The sequence below is a fragment of the Hypanus sabinus genome, chromosome 6 (genome assembly GCF_030144855.1).
Source record: "Hypanus sabinus isolate sHypSab1 chromosome 6, sHypSab1.hap1, whole genome shotgun sequence".
NCBI lineage: Eukaryota > Metazoa > Chordata > Chondrichthyes > Myliobatiformes > Dasyatidae > Hypanus > Hypanus sabinus.
In genome coordinates, this window is record NC_082711.1 from 177778645 (window position 1) to 177800305 (window position 21661).

The 21661-nt window shown below is 43.6% G+C and overlaps 1 protein-coding gene across 4 annotated transcripts in view; it reads left to right on the forward strand.

The window, feature by feature from the left end:
* fam222ba (family with sequence similarity 222 member Ba) overlaps nucleotides 1-21661 on the forward strand; it is a 145532-nt gene that overhangs the window by 54858 nt on the left and 69013 nt on the right. For 2 of the 4 annotated variants that reach the window (XM_059973683.1, XM_059973685.1), the window contains exon 2: nucleotides 16153-20896. The exons of 1 other annotated variant lie outside the window; for it this stretch is intronic. In XM_059973683.1, the coding sequence (XP_059829666.1) occupies nucleotides 16170-17498 (1329 nt within the window). In that variant the 5' untranslated portion in view covers nucleotides 16153-16169 and the 3' untranslated portion in view covers nucleotides 17499-20896. Of the gene's footprint in view, nucleotides 1-13518; nucleotides 14700-16152; nucleotides 20897-21661 lie in introns of those variants that run through there. One more of the 4 variants, XM_059973684.1, reaches the window with a different exon arrangement.

Below are 21661 nucleotides of genomic sequence, written 5' to 3' on the forward strand. Positions count from 1 at the left end.
AGAGGTAGATTGGTTCTTGATTAGCCAGGACATCAAAGGATATGGGTTGAAAGCAGGGGAGTGGGGATGACTGGAAGAATTAGATCAGCCCATGATTGAATGGTAGAGCAGACTCGATGGGCAAAATGGCCTACTTCTGCTCCTATATCTTATGGTCTTATGGAAATCCTTCATTAAGACAGTTTATTCCCCTCCACAGATGCTTCCTGAGCCCCTCCAGCATTTTGTATGTGTGTTGCTCAAGATTTCCAGCATCTTGTGTTTTATAATGTGGAGACGGTATTGCCTCTTGTGGGTGAATCTAAAACTAGTTAGTTAGTGCTGTATTGTCATTGCTGAGGACAACGAGATTGCAGTAAACTTCATTCAGTGTAATTCTGAATTTAAACTGAATTTAAAACAAACAGCTCTAAAATTAAAAGAAACAGTGGCTGCCCCTTTCAAGTGTTGCACATGTCCATGTTATAAAATACAATTTTTAAATATAAAATGGCATCGAGAATTAAAGCTGAGATTTAAAAAGCCCCCCTGAAATCAAAGAAAGTAGCTGCCCAAATATTGTACTTGTATTGTAGTTTAGAGCTTGTCAAAAGTGCCTATGGACTATGGGTGGGAGAGGAGGCATTGTTCAGTTGCATGACAGCCCTGGGCAAAAACCTGATTTTCAGTCAGGCTGTCCGTGCAGAGATGTTTCTGTAATTTCTGCCGAATGATAGATTGAACAGGTGATTATTGGGATGAGATGAGTTCATCATAATGTTGCGAGCCCATGTGTTGTAAATGGCTTCTATATCTGGTAGTTGTGTCCCATTGATGTTCTGTGCAGTACTGATCACTCGTTGAAGTGCTTTCTCATCAATCTTGTTCCAGCTAATGCTCCATCCCGTCATGCGGTAAGGTAGGTCAGTATGCTCTCATTGGCACATTGGTAAAAGTTTACCAGCAGCTTTTGGGCAGATTTACTCTATTTAAACTCATAAGATAGTATAGGTGCTGCTGAGCCTTCTCTATTGTCAAGGTGGTGTTGGTGGTCCAAGAGAGCTCCTCTGTGATGTTCTCTTGCAAGAACTTAAAAGCTGGAGACCATTGCCACTGCTTCACCATTTCTGACTAGTGGAGTTTGTTCATACCTTCTTGATTACCTGAAATCAATAATAATTTCTTTGTTTTTTTATGTTGAGTGAAAGGTTATTGCATCTCCTCTCTGTCTACTGTTTTGTTGTTATTTCTAATTAGTCCTGTCACTCTGGTATCGTCTGCAAATTTGATGATAGGGATGGTGGTCACAGTTTAAAATGAGAGGGCACCCATTGAATAGAGATGAGGAAAATTTCTCTGAGAATTGTGCATCTCACTGCTTTTTTCTGATTGAGGAGTCAAGGACACAAGCCCATAGTTACCTCCACTGCTTTTCTTTGATTGAAGTGTCGAAGAAGGTTGAAATTAATGAGGATGAGAGTGGAGATGGGCGGGTGTTTGGTGCTGTCTGTCTGTGCGTTTGACCGGTCTTCCTCTCCCTCTTGCTAGCTGCTGTTGGAGTAAAGTGCAGGAAGGAGTCTTGGGAACCGAGTAGTAAGGATTGATTAAATGAGCTGTGGACTCATTTTGAGGGACTTTGGTCTTCATATTGCACGTGTTCCTGGATTCTGGTTACTCAGGCGATCAATGTGGACTGGGGCGCTTCAGTAAAGAATGCTTTGCTCCTATGGCTTGTAGCAGGCCAATGGCACAATGCTGAACTAAACTGAATACTACTGGACTTCCGGTTTGACGTTTTATATTCTGTGTGTTGTCTGCTTGCTTTTTGCCATCTGCACAATCTGTTCTTTTTTTGTGCATTGGGTGTTTGATGTTTACTTGAGCAGATTCCATGGTGTCTCTTTGTTTCGCTGCTGCCTGTGGGAGCACAAGTCTCAGAGTTGTATTCTGTATACGTACTTTGACTATAAATATACTTTGGAACTGCTTCCACTTCTCTTTGAGGAAGAAAGCCATGGTTTATTTTCTTTAAAATTAGGGTAGATAGATTCTTGATTAGGAAAGGGGTGAAAGGTTACTGGGAGAAAGCAGGTAGTCAGTGATCAGGTATGATTTTATTGGATGGTGGCGCCTACACCGGCTCCCAATTTGTGTGTTCGTATTTTCCTTGCTAGTTTGATGATATAATCACACATCATGTGTATGATGTTTTATTGATCTTTACGGACTAGGAGATCAACAGATAAAAAAGAAAATGATTAGCTTTATTGTCACATGTACATCGAAACATACCGCAAACTGCATCGTTTCATCAAATCAAATCAGTGAGGATTATGATGAGGACCTCGCAAGCTTTGCCATGCTACTGGCGCCAATGCAGCGTGCCCACAACTACTAATGCTAATCATACATCTTTAGGAATGTGTGAGGAAACCACAATATGCGGAAGAAACACGCATAGTCACAGGGAGGACGTACAAACTCCTTACAGACAGTAGTGAGAATCGAACTCTGACCTTACAGCTGGCACTGTAAAGCATTATGCTAACCACTATGCTACTTTGCCTCCTTGGCGATACTACTGCTTGTCCAAATATTTCTAAGTGTTGAGAGAACACCTGCCTTCACCACTTTCTCAGGCAGTGTGTTCCAACTGATAACCACCCTCCTGGTGATTTTTTTTCTTACTCTGATCCACTCTAGCTCTCCTCCTGCTGCCCTTCGTTTTAAATGAGAACAGTTTTTCTATTATTTGCCCTGTCTGTGGCTCTCAGAATTGAGATATATCCTAGGCTGCTAGGGGAAGGAAGGGAGGGAATTACCGCAGCCCTGATTGGTTCCCATTTAGCTTCTTCTGCTCCAAGGAAAACATACCAATCTATCAAATCTTTTCTCGTAACTGAAATATTTCTGTCCCAAGCAATATCTTGCAGAATCTCCTCTGCGTCCCCTTCAGTGTAATCACTTCCTTCCTATAGTGGAACTGTACACAATACCCCAGCTGTGGCTTAACCAGCTTTATCAAGTTGTGTCATGACCTCTGTGAAATTGTTGAGGTGCAGAAGGAAGCCAATTGTCTTTTAAAAAAATACACCCTTATTACAATTCTCACTGTTTCGTCCCAAGGTCCTCTCTGACACCAGAACAAAGCAGCTCCACTCTCCTCTAGCCTAGTGACTATTTATACTCCTCCACTTTGCTTGCTTGTGTCTGTCCCAATTTTAATTGCTCCCCCACTCAGGGTTGTGCTCTTAACCATTTAGGCTTTAATCTCTGAAATTCCTGACTAAAACACCTTCTCAGGCACCTTTAATTCCAGGCTGTTAATCACCTGTCCTTGCGAAGTTTCTTAAGAGTTGTAGGAACTGTACTTTCCCAGGGAAGGGAAGTGCATCCGACTCCTGCCTTATGCCTTGGAATTGGCTCAAATAGTTTAGGATGTTCAAAGTTGAAAGTAAATTTACTATCAAAGTACATATATGTCACCCTGAGATTTATTTCTTGCAGACATTCACAGTAGATACAAAGAGATACAATAGAATCAATGAAAAAGTCAAAGGCTGATAAACAACCATTGTGCAAAAGAGACAAACTGTGCAAATCCCCAAAATAAATAAATATTAGTATTGAGAACATGAGTTTTAGAGCCTTTGAAAGTAAGTCCACAGATTGTGCTCTCAGTTCAGAGTTGAGGTGAAGGAAATTACTCACACTGGTTCAGGAGCCTGATGGTTGAGGGGAAATAACTATTACTGAACCTGGTGGTGTGGGACCTAAGGCTCTTGTACCTGCTTCTCAATGGCAGCAGCGAGAAGAGAGCATGGCCTGGACGGTGGGGTCCTTGATGATGCTGTCATCAAGGATGACTTGATGTTGGATGTCAAGAGTCGATCCAAAATCAATGCAGGATACCAAGTCTCTGTTTACTCTTGTAGCCAGTATTTATGTAGCTGACCTAGTTCAACTTCTATTCAACAGTGACCTGGGGATGTTGTAACATTGAAAACCTACAGCACAATACAGGCCCTTCAGCTCACAGTGTCGTGCCAAACATGTACATGTACTTAATTTAGAAATTATCTAGCCCCCTATTTTTCTCGGCTCCTTGTATCTATCCAGGAATCTCTTAAAAGACCCTATTGTATCCGCCTCCACCACCGTTGCCTGCAGCCTATTCCATGCACTCATCACTCTGCGTTTTAAAAAAAAAACTTACCCCTGACATCTTCTCTGTACCTACTTCCAAGCACCTTAAAACTGTGCCTGCTCGTGTTAACCATTTCAGCTTTGGAAAAAGCCTCTGACTATCCACACACTCAATGCCTCTCATCATCTTATACACCTCAATCAGGTCACCTCTCATCCTCCATCGCTCCAAGGATAAAAGGCCAAATTCACTCAGCCTATTCTCATAAGGCATGCTCCACAATCCAGGCATCAACCTTGTAAATCTCTCTACACTCTTTCTATAGTTTCCACATCTTTGCTATAGTGAGGTGACCAGAACTAAGCACTGTACTCCAAGTGGGGTCTGACCAGGGTCCTATATAACTAACATTACCTCTCAGCTCTTAAACTCAATCCCATGGTTGATGAAGACCAATATACCGTATGCCTTCTTAACCATAGAGTCAACCAGCGCAGCAGCTTTGAGTATCCTATGGACTCGGACCCCTTGATCCATCTGATCCTCCACACTGCCAAGAGTCTTACCATTAATACTATATTCTGCCATCATAGTTGAGCTACCAAAATGAACCACCTCACACTTAATCTGGGTTGAACTCCATATGTGACTTCTCAGCCCAGTTTTGCATCTTAATGATGTCCCGCTGTAACCTCTGACAGCCCTCCACACTATCCACAACACCCCCAACCTTTGTGTCATCAACTGATTTACTACCCCATCCCTCCACTTCCTTATCCAGGCCATTTATAAAAATCACAAAGAGAAAGGGTCCAAAAAGAGATCCCTGAGGCACACCAGTGGTCACTGACTTCCATGCAGAACATGACCCGTCTACAACCACTCTTTGCCTTCTGTGAGCAAGCCAATTCTGGATCCACAAAGCAAGGTCCCCTTGGATCCCATGCATCCCTACTTTCTCAATCAGTCTTTCGGAGGGCACCTTATCAAATGCCTTGCTGAAATCATTATACACTACATATACTGCTGTACCTTCATCAATGTGATTAGTCACATCCTCAAAAAATTCAATCAGGTTCGTAAGGCACGACCTACCTTTGACAAAGCCATGCTAACTATTCCTAATCATATTTTGCCTCTCCAAATGTTCATAAATCCTGCCTCTCAGGATCTTTTCCATCAATTTACCAACCACTGAAGTAAGACTCATTGGTCTGTAATTTCCTGGGCTACCTCTACTCCCTTTCTTGAATAAGGGAACAACATCTGTCACCCTCCAATACTCCAGAACCTCTCCCCATTGGTGATGCAAAGATCATTGCCAGAGGCTTAGAAATCTCCTTCCTCGCCTCCCACAGTAGCCTGGGGTACATCTTGTCAGGTCCCGGAGATGCATTCTAAAAGCTCCAGCAGATCATCTTTCTTAATGTCTATATGCTCAACTTTTCAATCCGCTGTAAGTCATCTCTACAATTGCCAAGATCCTTTTCTGTAGTGAATACTGAAGCAAAGTATTCATTAAGTATCTCTGCTATCTCCTCCAGTTCTATACACACTTCTGCACTGTCACATTTGATTGGTCCTGTTCTCTCACATCTTAACCTCATGCTCTTCACATACTTGTAGAATTTCTTGGGCTTTTCCTTAGTCCTACTCACCAAGGCCTTCTCACGGCCCCTTCTGGCTCTCCTAATTTCATTCTTAAGATCCTTCCTGCTAACCTTATAATCTTCTAGATCTCTATCATTACCTAGTGTTTTGAAGCTTTTGTAAGCTTTTCTTCTTGACTAGATTTTCAACTGCCTTCGTACACCGTGATTCCTGTACCCTACCATCCTTTCCCTGCCTCTTTGGAACATACCTGTGTAGAACGCCACGCTAATACCCCTTGATAGTGGGAGATTCGATGATAGTTGTACCACTAAGTATCCAGGATGGGTAGTTTCACACCCTTGCTTGAGGTGACCACAGTTTTGGACTTTGAAGGCTCAGTGTGAAATTTTGTCAACATCCTGTGAAATATTTTATCACATTAAAGGCCTTTGTCTAAAAGCTTGTTGTTAAGAATAAATTAACTGTTGCAAGTGAGATTAAGAGTTCGGCACGGACTAGAGGGCCGAGATGGCCTGTTTCCGTGCTGTGATTGTTATATGGTTAAGTATGAGACTTCCTATTCTAGTTACAGGAAACAGGGCAAATCTGAGGAAAGTTTGGACAAAGGATTACTCACCTGAAGCATTTCCACAGGTGCTGTTTTGCCTGCTATTTCCAGCATTTTCTGGTTTTGTTTAGCACAAATCTGATTTTTTTTTATTGACATGAGAGATTCTGCAGATGCTGGAAAGCCAGAGCAACACACACAAAATGCTGGAGGAACACAGCAGGTCAGGCAGCAGCAATGGAAGGCAATAAACAGTCAATGTTTTGGGACTAGACCCTTCATCAGGATTGATTAGTTACTATCTAGTCACTCTACTGGCAATGCACTTGTTATCTTCTGTACATTGGCTGTTTGTCAGTATTTGTTTTTTTTTGTGGATGCCTTCAAGAAAAGGAATTTCAAGGTTGTGTGATGGTATACATACTTTGAGAATAAATTTACTGTGTACTTTGAATTTTAAATTGTCAACAGTGTGATGAATGACAGTAGTGTAACATTTACTTTCACACTATCACAGTTTGAGATGTTAGAGTTTGGAGTTCAGTTCTGGCATCCTCTGTAAGGAAGTTCGTATGTTCTTCCTGTGATTACATGAGTTTCCTCCAGGTGCTTCAATTTCTCCCACAGTCCAGACACACCAGTGAGTAGGTTAATTGGTCATGTAAATTGTCCTGTGATTAGGCTAGGATTAAAAAGGTGGGTTGCTGGGCATTGCAGCTTGTTGGATTGGAAGTGCCTGTTTGTTGCTGTATCTTTAAATAAAGTAAATAATTATCTTTGACAATTTTATCAAGCAGCACTTGGTCACCAGTAACCTTCTCACTGTTGTCCAATTTGAGTTCTGTCACTAGCAACACACACAAAATGCAGGAGGAACTCAGCAGGCCAGTCAGCATCTACTGAGGGGAATAGATAGTTGATGTTTCTAGACAAGATCCTTCATGAGTTCTGTTATTACCCCACATGGGCCCAGGCCTCGTCTCAGCTTTGTTCCAAACATTGATTGAAGAGCTGATTTCCAGAGTTGATGTGAAGTCAGCATTTGAGCTAGTGTGGCATCAGGCAGCCCTGGGTGAAATTGACATTGGTGAGTATCAAGGCAAAACACTCCTATTTGGTACTTGACACAACGAATGATGGTTGTGGCCATATGTCTATAACCACTGCCCCGGGATATCTCTGCTAGAGTTCATGAGGGCAGTATCCTGAGCCTGAAAAATTCCTTTTGTTCTTGCTGGGTTTGAAGATGGAACTTACTCCCAACAGTGCTCCCTATGGAGTACTTCCACTGCCTCCAGCAGTGCAGCTCAGTGCTGTTGCCTTAAGAGCAATTAGAGATGGTACTAAACTGTGCCCTTGCCAGTGATGCCTGGCTCCAAAAAAAACAATAAAATTGTGTGTGTACACTCTAGAGCATTTGGTTTCAAACCTCTGTGTGGGAGGTGGAGATTATGCACTTATTCAAACATTTCTTGAGAAATGAATGGCTATATATAAAGTATTGTTCTTACTCAGAATTGGAAATAATGTGTTTTGTTTCAAAAAATATATATATTTGATGGCCTTTGGAGTCCCAGCTTGAAAGTCACAGCTGCAGAACAGTCAGGTTCAGTAATAGGCCGAAGCATGCATTTGGAGATTGCCTTTTCTATATTCCAAAGCCATTTAGACATAATATTTGTAAAGAATCACATTTATTAGCACAGTCATATGTCATGAAATTTCTTGTTTTCCAGAAGCAGTGCAGTCAATGCATAAAATTACCGTAAGTTACAAAAGGAAATATAAAAATGCGAATAGTGTAAAAAAAGGCAGTGCGGAACAGGCCTCTCGAGCTGCGTCACCCAGTAACCTACCAATTTAACCCTAGCCTAATAACAGGAAAATTTACAATGACTGATGAACCTACTAACTGGTAAGTCTTTGAACTGTGGGAGGAAACCAGAGTACCCTGAGGAAACCCACCTATGCACGGAAAGTAACGTACAAACTCCTTACAGAGGACACTGGAATTGAACCTCCATTTCTGACACTGTGAGCTGTATTAACATCCTGCTACCATGGCGGCCTGTGTGTACCTTCAGACTCCTGTACCACCTCTTTGATGGTAGTAATGGGAAGAGGGCATATCCTGGGAGTTGGGGGGTTCTTTAATGATGTTTGAGGCATTGTCTTTTGAAGATGTCCTCAATGAAGGGGAGAAAGTTGTTCCACTCTGGAAAAGATTGGCCTATCGTACAGTTACTTGGCTCCCTTGCCTGTTCTCTCGTGGGGTTTAAAGGGAATGATCTGAATAATCTTTTGTGTGCCTACAAACGGTCCACTCAGCAGCAGACCGACTATTCCCAACTTTAACCCCTAAGGCAGAGGATGTGAGTCTAATATTAGAACAATTCAGCCTTTTGATAAAAGTGACACCTGTTTTACTCAGGAAGAGAGACACATTGGACACTGTGGGGCCAGCACGTTGCTCCTGCTTTAAGAGGAGTAAATGGAGGCTGGAGGTCGAAAGGACTTGTTCTTTGACTGGAAGACTGGTTGGGTGGGAGGAATAGAGCCAGTTGTATTCTGTGTTGTTCTACTGAACATGGTGGGCATGCTGTGTTGGCACTGCAGTGTGTGGCAACACTTGTGGGCTGCCCTGGGAATGTGTAGCAGAGTTGAAGCGGGTAGCAACTGGGAGATCCTGTCTGTTGTGGCGGATGGAGCGGAGGTGCTTGACGAAGCGGTCTCACCGATGTAGAGGAGGCCGCACTGGGAGCACCGGATGCAATAGATGACCCCAACAGACTCACAAGTGAAGTGTTGCCTCACCTGGAAGGACTGTTTGGGGCCCTGAATGGTGGTAAGAGAGGAGGTGTAGGGACAGGTGTAGCAATTATGCTTGCAGGGAAGCACTTCAACTCTGCTTCACATTCCCATTCGGATATGTCCATACATGGCCTCCTCTACTGCCATGATGAGGCCAAACTCAGGTTGGAGGAGCAACACCTCATATACCGTCTGGGTAGCCTCCAACCCCTTGGTATGAACATTGAATTCTCCAACTTCCGGTAATTCCCTCCCTCTCCCTTCCACCATCCCACTTTCACTCTGCCTCCTCTTCTAGCTGCCTATCACCTTTCTCATGACTCTGCCTTTTTCTGCTACCCATAGTGCTTTCCCCTTTCATTCCTTCTTCACCTCCCCGGCCTATCCCCTCCCTGCTTCCCCTGCCCCACCCCTTGATCTTTCCTCTGAATGGTTTTTCACCTAACACCTTCCACCCTCCCCCACCCTCTTTTTAGGGTCCCTGCCCCCTCCTCCTTCAGTCCTGACGAAGGGTCTCGGCCCGAAACGTTGACTGTTCATTTCAATGAATGCTGCCCGACCTGCTGAGTTCATCCAGCTTGTTTGTATGTCTTGATTTGACTGCAGCATCTGCAGTGTACTTTGTGTTTACTATTCCCCAGTCTGAGTCCTTGTTCTTATACAGTGGTACCTTCTGCCTGATGTCAGGAGGTCAAACCGATTGTGGGATGGATGGAGAGGTCCTTCACAATGCTGAGTGCTCTGTGAATGCTGTACTTCTGGTGTATGTTCTGGATTTAAGGGGGGAGAGGATGTTAAAATAGACCCCAGTGATCCTCGTTACTTTAATGGGAGCTATTTGAACTGTCCTGAGAACACCTTTGGATAGAGCTTCTCTTGGTGGCTCTCGGCCCAAAACGCACTCTCTTTTTTCCCTAGGTGCTGCCTGGCCTGCTGAGGTCCTCCAGGATTTTGTGTGTGTTTCTATTAGTGGCCTGATGTTTATCTTGTTAGGAACTGCCTTAAAATGTTTAGGCTAAAGCATTTTCTTCCCTGAATGCTGGACAGCTGGGCTTTTATTACACAACCCTTCTCTACACATAGCCATTGAGGTGTGCTTCCATTGGAATCCTTTGATCTTTCTATTGCTTTTCAATAAACTGTGTCAGATTTTCCCCAGGGGTTCCTAAAGTGTTTAGAGTACAGTTTCTTATTGTCTGTTTTATTTAAGGTACATCAATTGAAATGCTGATACCGACACTCCAGGGGAAACTTGAGCTTTCAGCGTGTGATCTTCCTCCTCTTTTACTATGCAAATATCTCCTGATCTCTGAGGATCACTGGAATTTTTTCCTGTATTCCCACCTGTCATCCACCAGCCCCTCTCGAGTTCCTTCTGCCAACTGTGGTTAATTGGGCTATTGGATAATCGAGCCAGCTGTTTATTTGGAACAGCTCTTAAAAGACAAAAGCTAATTGAGAAGATAGCAAGGATTCCCTTCACTTATTGTGGACATTGTGCTGATTAACTGTTGCTGAACAGTTTCTAACTAGGGTCAGTCACCTGCACTTGTGTGGCTGTTAGATACTACACCCTACTTAAAGCAGTTTTTAAATAGTGCCAGTTGTGTATGCTTCTTGTGTTAGCCATTTGGGCTGACAGATGCTAATCATAAAACTGATAGTTTTGATCATTTTATTTTTTAAATTTGACTCTAAAGGGTTTTAGACTCTTGCCAAGATGCAACAAAAAGATTTGACATTGTTTAGTTTACACTCAATCAAAAGAACATGGCAATGTACGCTGGATGTATTCTTCTGTTGATAACTATTAGGAACCAATACACACTTTTATAGTACTGTAGTAGAATAGGTAGTGTTCCAATTTGTTCTGTATTTCATTTAAATACATAATTTGTTACTCAGATAAACAATAGTCTTTTTTATACCTTTTTAACTTGGCTTAATTGGACAAAATGTATTGCCCTGTTGTGTCCTAATCAGCTAGAATCTATATACATTCACACACCAAGATCAATGGATACTATAAAATATATAAAATAAGCAGCACAAAAAGCAGCACTCTCACCTCTTTATATTGACTACCTTCATTTTACACTCTCTGTCCTGTTATAGAGTCTCAACCCGAAAGATCAACCATCTTTTTGCCTCTACAGACATTGCTTTTAACCCGTTGATTTCCGGCAGCAACGATGTTTGCTGATAAAAAGATTTCTGTTGTAAGCTTTGGTCCAGTTTGCAAATGTCAGCACCTTCTCCCACTCCAGAGAATATTAATTGAACACCAAAAATCTTGCAGATTCTGGAAATAGGAATTGGACCAAAAAATGCAAGAGACACTCTAAAAGCACACTCTACCATGGTGTTTCATGTGACGTTCCTCAAGACTTCCAGAATCTACAGAATCTCTTGTGTTTGGGGAGCAGGGTCAGTTCGGGGTGTTCCAGAGATCAGAATTCAATTCTGGTACTGTTCTATACATCCTCCCTGTGGAATGTGTGGGCTTTCCCTGGGTGCTTTGACCTCTTCTCACAGTCCAAAAACATACCAGAAAGGTTAATTGCTCATTGTAAATTGTCCTGTAGTTAGGTTAGGGTTAAATATTCTGGCCCCTCGTGATGCACTGCCTCAGCAACCCCACAACCCAGTATAACCATTGGAACGTTTTTTGAGCTGCCTGCTTTCTTCCATTTTTCCATTTAACCATAAGTGAGGGACAGAATTGGACCAATTGGCTCATGAAGTCTGCTCTGCTATTCAGTCATGGCTGATTTACTATCAATCTCATTCACTTGCTTTCTCCCTGTAAGCTTTGGCACCCTTACCAATCAGGAACCTGTCAACCTCTGTTTTTAATCTAACCAATGACCTGGCCTGCACAGCCGTCTGTGGCAATGAATTCCATGGATTCACCACCCTCTGGCTAAAGAAATTCCTCCTCTTTTCAATTCTAAAGGGATGTCATTCTATTCTGAGGCTGTGCCCTCTGGTCCTAGATTCCCCCACTATAGGAAACATCTTCTCCACATCCACTCTGTCTAGGCATTTCAATATTCATTAGACATTTCAAATTCTTCTAAATTTCATTGAGTAAATCGTGCATTCCTCAGACATTCATACTTTAATTCTCATAAACCTCCTCTGGACTGTCTCCAATGCAGCGCACCTTTTATTAGATAAAAGGCTCAAAACTGCACATAGTACTCCAATTTCCCCCAAGCCCCATCACGCCATGATGTCAGGGATTGTCACTCACTTGCCTCTGGTTTATGTGTGGACCAAAGCCATGATGATGTAGTCCTGGTGAGGTCCAAACTGGATATTGGTGGGTGAAGAGCACTGTGATGACATCTTCCATCATTCACCTCCTAACTGAGCTGGACTGGGACGTACTTGATCAGCTTTCCCCATATTCAGGTAGATGAGACTAGAACTAGAGGTAACAGGTGAAAGGTGAAATGTTTAAGGGAAACATGAGGGGCAATATCTTCACTTAGAGGGTGGGAGAGTGTGGAGTGAGCTGCCAGTGAAAGTGATAGATGCGGGTTCAATTTCAGCATTTAAGAGAGTTTTGGATAGGGGTTCATGGATGGGAGGGTTACAGTCTGGGTGCCAGTTGACAGGATTAGGTAAAATAACAATTCTGCATGGACTAGATGGACTGAAGGGCCTGCTTCTATGCTGTAGTGTTCCATGACTATATGCCAGTGTTGTCACTGCATGGAATAGTATAATAGGAGAGCTGTTAGTTGTAGAACAAGGTCTTCAGTAGCACAGCTGAGATGTTACCTGAGCCCAAAGCTGTGCTGTACCCAATGCAGTCAGTCATGGAGTGAATTGGATTGGTATCAATTGGCTTATTATCATTACATGTATCACGATACAGTGAAAAACTCATCTTGAATAGTTTATATAGGTTAAATCATTACACTGTACATTGAACTAGAATAGGGTAAAACAATTAATAATGCAGAATAAAGTGTAAAAGATACCAGAAGAGTGCAGTGCAGGTAAATGATAAAGCGCAAGATCATAATGAGGTAAATTTTGAGATCAAGAGTCCTCTTTATCATTAAGAATTCTGTTCAAGAGTCTGATTGCAGTGGGCTGGAAGCTGTCCTTGAGCCTGGTGGTACGTGCTTTCAGGTATTTGTATCTTCTGCACAATGGAGGAAGGAAGAAGAGAGAATGTCCAGGGTGGGTGAAAACAGTGCAACACTACTGGCTCTTCATACATGATGAGACCTGGCTGGGTGGTGGCAGAGAGTTCAGTCATCTCATGGCCTGTGGAAAAAGCTGATTCCCATCTTAACGGTTCTTGTCCTAAGGCTAAGGAATCTCCTGCCTGATAGTAAGGGGGCAAAGAGATTGCTGGATGGATGGTGCAGCTGCTGGGGGGGGGGGGGGGGAGTCATTGACAATGCCAAGGGCCCTGCGTATACAGTGCTCCTGATGAATATTCCGATTGGTGGAAGAGAGATCCCGATGATCCTCTTGGTAGTGCTTATGATTCTTTGTAGAGTCCTGCAGCGAGATGCCTTGCAATTCCTATTCCAGGCAGTGATGCAGCTGGTCAGGACACTCTCAGTGATGCTCTTGTAATAAACCTGATTCCAATTCTCTCCTGCCTATGGAAGTTGGTAATGGACCAATAAAAGAAATCTTCAAACTGTTCTCTCCTCAGACACAACCCGACCTTTCTGAGCTACTTAAAACTCTCAATGGTCACACCTCTGATGGAAGGGCACAGGCTTGAAACATTAACTCTTGGATTCTCTCTTCATATATGTTGCTTTCCCTGTTCTTTATTGCCAGCATGTTTCTGTTTTTTTAATTTCCGTGCCCTTGGTCGATAAGACTTTGTGTTGGTTTGATGAATAACAATCTATGCTCTTGCAGACTCAGGAGGAGATCAATTCTAGATAATGATTCACTTTCTCATAAATGAGCACTACTGGTCTCCAGGTCAGTGCTTGAGTTTTCACATGACCACCACTGTCTTCTCTTGCTTACGTCATCTTCTCTGCAGTCTTTAATACCTCCTGCTCTTCTGCTTTATCACAGACCTTTCCTCTTCTTTGTGTTGTTTCTTCAGATATTTTATTTAGAGATACAGCACAGTAGCAGGCCCTTGCAGTCCAACGAGCCTGTGCCACCCAATTACACCATGTAACCAATTAACCTGCTAACCTCTACGTCTTTGGAATGTGGGAGGAAACTGGAGGAACCCAGTGCAGTTAAAGATTTGCTTTATTTGTCACATGTATATACCTGGAAGCATACAGTGAAACATTCATGGGGAGAACGTGCAGACAGTGGCAGAATTGAACCCACGTCACCGCTGCTGTAATAAAATTCACGTTAACCACTAAGCTATTGTGCTACGTAAAAGGTCATGGAATGGATTTTATCTCGACACATGCTACTGATTTTCAAAATCAGTGGTACTTCACTTGTGTATTTTCAACATTTTAAAAAATTAAAGTTGGAGAAAAGGAGGACCACCTGCTTCTCACCAGGCTCATTTCTGTACAGACCTCTACACTCAAGATGGGAAAAAATACTGCAGGTGCTGGAAATTTGAAGAAAGAATCACTGAAGGTACTCAATAAGTCAGACCGGATTTGCAGGAAGTGAAACTTTTCATCAAACGAATTTTTAACAGAAGAATTGAAAATATTAAACACTAGATTCTGCAGATTCTGGAAATCTTGAGCAGCTAACAATGCTTGAGGAGCTCAGCAGGTCGGACAGTATTCTTGGGGGTGGGGGAATAAACAGATGGGCTGAGACCCTTCACCAGGACTGGAAAAAAAGGCAGAATAAGAAAGTGAAGGGAGAGGAAAGAGTGCAAGCTGGCAGGTGATAGGTGAGACTAGGTGAGAGGGAAGGTGGGTGGGTGGTGGAGGGGAGGAATCATTAACCTGATGTGTTACCTGAGCTTTCGGTACACAGATGCCATGTGACCTGCTGAGTATTTTGAGCATCTTTTTTGTATTTCATACAAGGTCATCGTTTTAAAGGAGTGGAGGCTGTAATTCTACGACCCACACCTTTGGAGTATAAAAGCCATTGGATTGTAATTTTACTGGATGTGACAGCTGATCAGAAACATTGTGTATTGGCTGATGGCAGTGGGTGGTGGTGCTGAGGCCTGGTGCTTGCCATTGAGGTGGCGAACCAGTGGAGTGGGCTGGGCAAGGCATCATGTATAATGGAGATGGCAGCACTGATGGCCTGCTGGAAATGGAATGATACCTGTGAGGAGGCCTGTGCTAAGGAGATCCGTGAGTGTGCAGTCTGAACCGAGAGCAAAAGCAAATGTAAAATGTGTGACACAGCTGGGCTTTCTGACACCTACACAAGCCACAAAGTTAATGCAGAGATTTCTGAACAAAATACAATGCATGTCACATAGCATCCGCAAGGACATTATAATCTGGTCTTTTTGGCAGACTTGCACCCAAAGCTACATCAACATCGTTACTTCTCCTTTGAACTAGATGATGAACAAGCTGATAGCTAAAAACTGCCAGGAGGATGACCAAAATGCATTTGTGACATTTACCAGGAGGGTTGTAGACTGAAATATTGTTGAGGATCCCTACCACCCATCCCACAATCTCTTTGACCCACTACCACCAGGAAGGAGGTACAGGAGCATCAGGACTGGGACTGTCAGACTGGGTAACAGCTTCTTCCCCCAGGGTGTGAGACTAGGACAGTAAGCTGTTTACTATTTATTATTTACTGTTCACCTATTCTGCTCACTACAAATATATTTATTAACTTATTTGTGGTAATATTTTATTTTATGTGCTGTGTGTGATGTACTGTATGTATTGAGGGTGCACCATGATTTGGAGGAACATTGTTTTGTTTGTTGTATATATGTACAGACAGATGACAATAAACTTGATTTGTTGGGTATCGCGTTGGATAGAAGATGAATTTATTGTGAAATACAAGTTAAATTATTTCAAAGAAAGAATCCTTGTGCATAGACCATCTGATGTCCTTTGTCATTCACCTCTCTTCTGCTTTGTATTCTTAGGGGAAAAGACACAAAAGATGAGATCAGCACAGTACCCAACCCCAGCAGAATTGGACGCGTATGCTAAGAAAGTTGCCAACAACCCACTGACTATAAAAATCTTCCCAAACAGCGTCAAAGTACCGCAGAGAAAACACCTCCGCCGTACGGTAAATGGTCTAGACACTTCAGGCCAGCGGTTCAGCCCTTACCCCCCTCAAGCCGGTTCTAACCGTGGTCTGCTCGCAATAGTCAAGCTACCAGCAAAAAGGATTGTGAAGGACTTTGACGGAACCCGTGCGAGGCTGCTGCCGGACATCACCATGAATCCTCCGTCAGCACCCTACGCTGCACCTAGCACTTTAACCCACCCACAGAATGCGCTGCTGCAGCCTGGTTTACACGGATACCGGAAGGTGCGTCAGGATGGGGACGCTCCCCCCAATGTCACGGTGTCTACCTCAACTATTCCGCTCTCCATGGCCGCGAGCCTGCAGCAGAACAGGCCTTCTGACCTGAACAGCATTGTACACCAGATATACCAGATGTGCCAGGCCAGCGCGGGCCTCACCACTACCTCGGTCTGTGAGGGCCAGATCGCCAACCCCAGCCCCATCAGCCGAAACGTCCTGATCCACGCCAGCACCCGGGTGTCCGGCCATGCCCTGTCCGCCCACCTGCCCCCCTGTATCGTAAACCCAGGTGACCCCGCCGTTGCCATGACGTCTGTCGCCCCCGGTGGCATTGCAGTGGGCAGCGTGGGTAGGATGCAAGCGGCCTACCAGAGTGACATAGACTCTGCCACTTGGCACCAGCACCAACTGGCGCAGTTACAGCACGCGGGCAGGGATGCTGCAGGGGCAGGGCACCCCACTAAGCTCCAGAGGGACGTTGCCGGACCTGGCTTCGCCACCAAGACACTGGGCTACCCTGTGGAGCTGTGCCCGGGCCAGCCTTACAATCTGAAGGTTTCCGGGGATAAGCTGTCTCCGTCACCTCCAGTCAATGGGGCGCAGGGGTCTCTGCCCTTCCCCAACGGGCAGTACTTCCAACCGATGTGGAACAACATCCTTCCGACGCCCAACAGTGACAGCTCAGGGTCCCAGGACCTCGCGATGGCATTTCACGGAGGAGCCTCGGGGCCAGCGGACTGCCTGGCAGCCACTCACTTCCGGGCCGGAGCTGGTTCCTCCGGCCAAACGAATGTCCTGCAGACTGCGGAGTACCTGGGAGCAGAATACCAGAACTCCTGCTTCAGAGACCAGACTATGGGGATGCTGGGCAAGATGCACAGGCTACCCATCAGCCGAGGCCCAGAACCAAATGTTAACCAGAGTAGTCATATTCACCATCCCGTGTACAGATGAGATGGTGCCCTGTGAATCTGGCGCTCGAGTAGTCTTAACATCAGTTTTGGATAATATTCTTTTGCGTTGTTGCTGTTTGATTGCCAAACTTGTCAGTGATATCCATTTTTGTTTTTAGGGATGAATTATTGCAAACATCATTTTCGAGGGAAGATATTTATCGAAATTGAAGTCTGCAGATCTCACCACCATCTTGATGCACAGATTAGAAACCATTTTCAGTGACAGATTTTGAGGGGGAGAGGACCAAAATGCAAAGCGGATGCACTCTTGCAATGAGTCTTTATGCCAGCTCCTTGATTTGAAAAGTTGATTTGGAATTATCTGGTATGTGTGCACCCATCCCTTAGTGGAGTTATGGGCTTCAGTTCCTGCGTATAGACACAAGAGATTCTGCAGATGCTGTATATCCAGAGATACACACACACAAACTGCTGCAGGGCCTCACTCATCAGGTCAGGCAGCATCTATGAAAATGAATAAACAATTGACATTTCAGGCTGAGACCTTTCATCAGGACTGGAAAGGAAGGGTGAAGAATTTTGAAGGTATGAGAGTGTTCCCGTGAACAGTTCCCACTGGCCTGCTCGTCATCATGCAGAGATCCAGCAAATATGCATGCGTGCTGTAGGTGTGTGGCTGGCAGGCTCTGGGCAATCTGTGCTCTTCACAATCCCCCCCCCCCCCCCACCCTCAACATCTTGTGCCTCGTGCACCGCAGGTTTGCTGCAACCATTATAATCTGAACTGCAGAGCTCTGTTTAACTCTGATGAATGATCCAATTGCAAAGCTCTCACCATGAGAGAAAATTTTCACTGTGAAATTTATGGGCCAAGAAGTGACAGATTGCAAACTCACTTAAATGTGCAGCACTGCATTTATTTTCTCTCCACACATCATACATTTGTAAAACAGGAGGGGCGCTCCCTGCAGGTAATAGTGCAGTCTGACTATTATGATAATTTATTTAAAGCCCTTTTGCTTTTTTTGCTCCTCTGGGTCTCTGCATTTCGTTTGCTTTAGTGGAGAGAGCCAGAGGACAGATAAAAGAGATTAGGCAAGAGAGGTTGTCTGAGTTCCCACTGAGAGGCCGTTATGTGGAGTCAGAAGCTTCACAGCACAGGAGGAGACTTACTGCACATCTTGTCCTCACCTGACTCTTGTGGCGGCATTCTACCTATTTTATTCCAATAATTTTGCCCCGCCCCCTCTTCCCATTCCACATTCCAGCTCCCCTCTCTTCTTCTCATCTCTCTCTGATGTCCCTCCTCCTTCCCTTTCTTGCATGGTCCACTGTCCTCTCCTATCAGAATCCTATCCTGATGAAGGGTCTCAGCCCGAAATTTTGATAGCTTATTCCCCTCCATAGATGCAGCCTGACCTGCTGAGTTCCTCCAGCATTTTGTATGTGTTGCTCTGGAAATGCTCTGGTTGGGCAAAATCTCAGAAATGTTACAAAAAGGTCATCAACGTGAAGTGTAAAGCATGTCACTGCAGATGGTGGCTGATGGTTTTACTTTACATTCTGTATCTGCGCAATATTTTAGTGATGGATCAGACCTAATCTTGGTTGTACTGTTAAGACACCCCGGCTACAAACACTGACTTGCACTATTAGAATTCCAGCTCTAGTTTCTCCATAGTGACACCTGCTGGTGAGAACCTCAAAATACATTCATTTTCTTGCTACTAACGTATTTACAGGAAAAGGAGAAAAAGAAAGGGATATAATAGAAGAACCTGGCCTTTGACTGTTTTAGACTTAACTGCAAAGCCCAAAATGCAGTAGTCAAATGCCACTTGTCTGGTTCAAGAGCAGGAGAATGACCACAGGTTACCACTGCCTTCAAACATCCAACACAAACTTATTTCAGCAAAAGGAGGGAAAAAATTTGAGGAGAGAATTTTTAAACTTTCTAACTACAAGGTATGGTGTCAACTGCAGAAACAACATAGTATTTTTTCCATCATCTTCTATCCCTTCCTAAAATTTAATGGGTCAGTAGATTATATATTATGGTGTTGTTAAGCGCCTGTGCACGGGGTGGTTCTCTTAAATCTCATGCCCTCATAATCCTTCCCATCACCTGCTGGTCCTGAATGTAAAGGAGAAAACTTTCAACAACAAATGGATTTAATCACAGTCACGTTTGGCAGCAAGAGCAGTAAATGTGTTTTATTTTACTTTTCCATACACTGGCTGAATATTGCTATACTACTGTAACTTTAAAAAAAAACGGTGTAATGATTCTGTAAGAATGTTGCCTGTTTTGTGAGGGTCCGAGTGTCAGTTGCGTATGAGTGCTGTCATTGCCATCTGCGAGTCATCAGTTTCCCTTAAAGCTCATCGAAAAGCCTTAAGTCTTCGCTCTCCCTGGTCCTCGTAAAATGAACACGGTTTGAAGGTGGAAAGTCAGCATTGTTTTCAGCACGCAGCTGCTGTTGGATAACAATCATGCTCAAGAAACAGGAAAATAAGACAGAGTTTTTTTATTCTGTGTAGTTCAGGGCTGTAACCAGTTCAAACAACCCCTCTCCTGAATCTCCAAGGCTTTAAAACTTTACTGAGGGTGACTAGATATGTGATAAATGTATTTGTGATTGGAATGTGTTAATTGGGTTAGGGTTATTTCATCGGAGTTGCTGCACAAACGTTTATTGAATGCGGTGCCTATATAAAGAAGCATCTGATGATATTTGTGGGTATTGGCTAATCGGCAACTGTACAACATAATCCTGTTGTTCTTCCTGGTTGTCTGTTCTGCCTCGCCCTCCTTTATCAGCCCCCTCCCACCAGTAAATGTAATATTGATCTTCTGGTTGCCTCCCTTCTTCCCCATCCCAGTGGGAGTAACAAACAAACTGTCCCCTATTCCAAACTGAAATTAATTTTCTTAAACTCCCACCATGCTTCTTGCTGTACTTGCTAGGAATTGGCTTTCTATTAAAAAGCTTTCTAAGGTCCACATTCTTGTGTCTGCATTTGGAACGAAACCAGACAGGGCTCCTTATTTAAGAATTCCCTAATGACCCACAATGCCCACTGATTACAATAATCATGACCAAAGTCATTGGCCTTGCATAGTAATTTGAACAGTATATCCCTTTTCGCAGACCCAGTGCAAAAACAGTTACACCAATTTCTTTTATAAGTTGGGGAATTTTTTCTTTTATTAAAGATTTTCTGATAATTTGAAACAGAAATTTCACTTATAGCAAGTAGATTTCAGTAAGTTGTGACTTACGTTTTGCTACTCAAGAACAATGACTGGTTATGCCTTCCCATTTTTGACCGTGGGTAAGAAGTGAATTACTGGTGTGTACCAGTCTTGGTGGCATTAGGCTGGCAAGCTGAGTAAAGGACTGATCAGGTACTCTTTCCTGAGCTAAGTAAGCAGGGTTGAAGACCTTGTGTCTGTACTAAAGTAACTCTGTGACTAGAAAACATCAGTACTCTTTTGACAAATTATCTGTGTAATACTCACTGGGGAGGCCTTAAAGGGAGTGCCTCATTGCATCCCAAGCAAGAGTTAGACTTCACAGCTGGCACCTTGCTTATGTTTATTGTTATATCTCATTGAGTAGCACAGATAGCTGTAGTAATGACTCCTGTGGTTAAATGTATGGCTGTGCTGTAGAAATCAGAATTATTCCAGGCGTAGGTGTATTTAGTGTCACAGCAGTTCCCTTGACCCAATAAAGCAGTTATGTTAAAAAATTAGAATTATTTTTGACTGGGGATATTCAAAATCAGCCTGGTTCAGTCGCTGGTCTGTGGTGAAATGAATCCCATGAAGATGAGTCTTCACAAATCACCAGTTCCCACTTTGCCTGTCCAAGATGCCATATTCAAGAACAACTTTGCCTCCCCACCCCAGAATGAATTCCACTGTTTGACTTTGAATATTGCAACAATTCCTTGCAGTGTTGCCACTAGCATCTTTAAAGCCAGTGACAGTAGAAGCAAGAAGTCTTTGGCTTTACAGGGATTTCTGTACAAGTCTGGGGAAGGTGAGTAATGCTTTTCCAAAGATGAAAGTAATGTACCCTACAGACAATTCATTGGTCTGACGCTGGGAAGGGCAGTGTTGTGAACATAAACCTGAGTCACTTACATGTTTTCTCCCCAACATCTAATGGCAAAATTACTAAGGGGTCTATG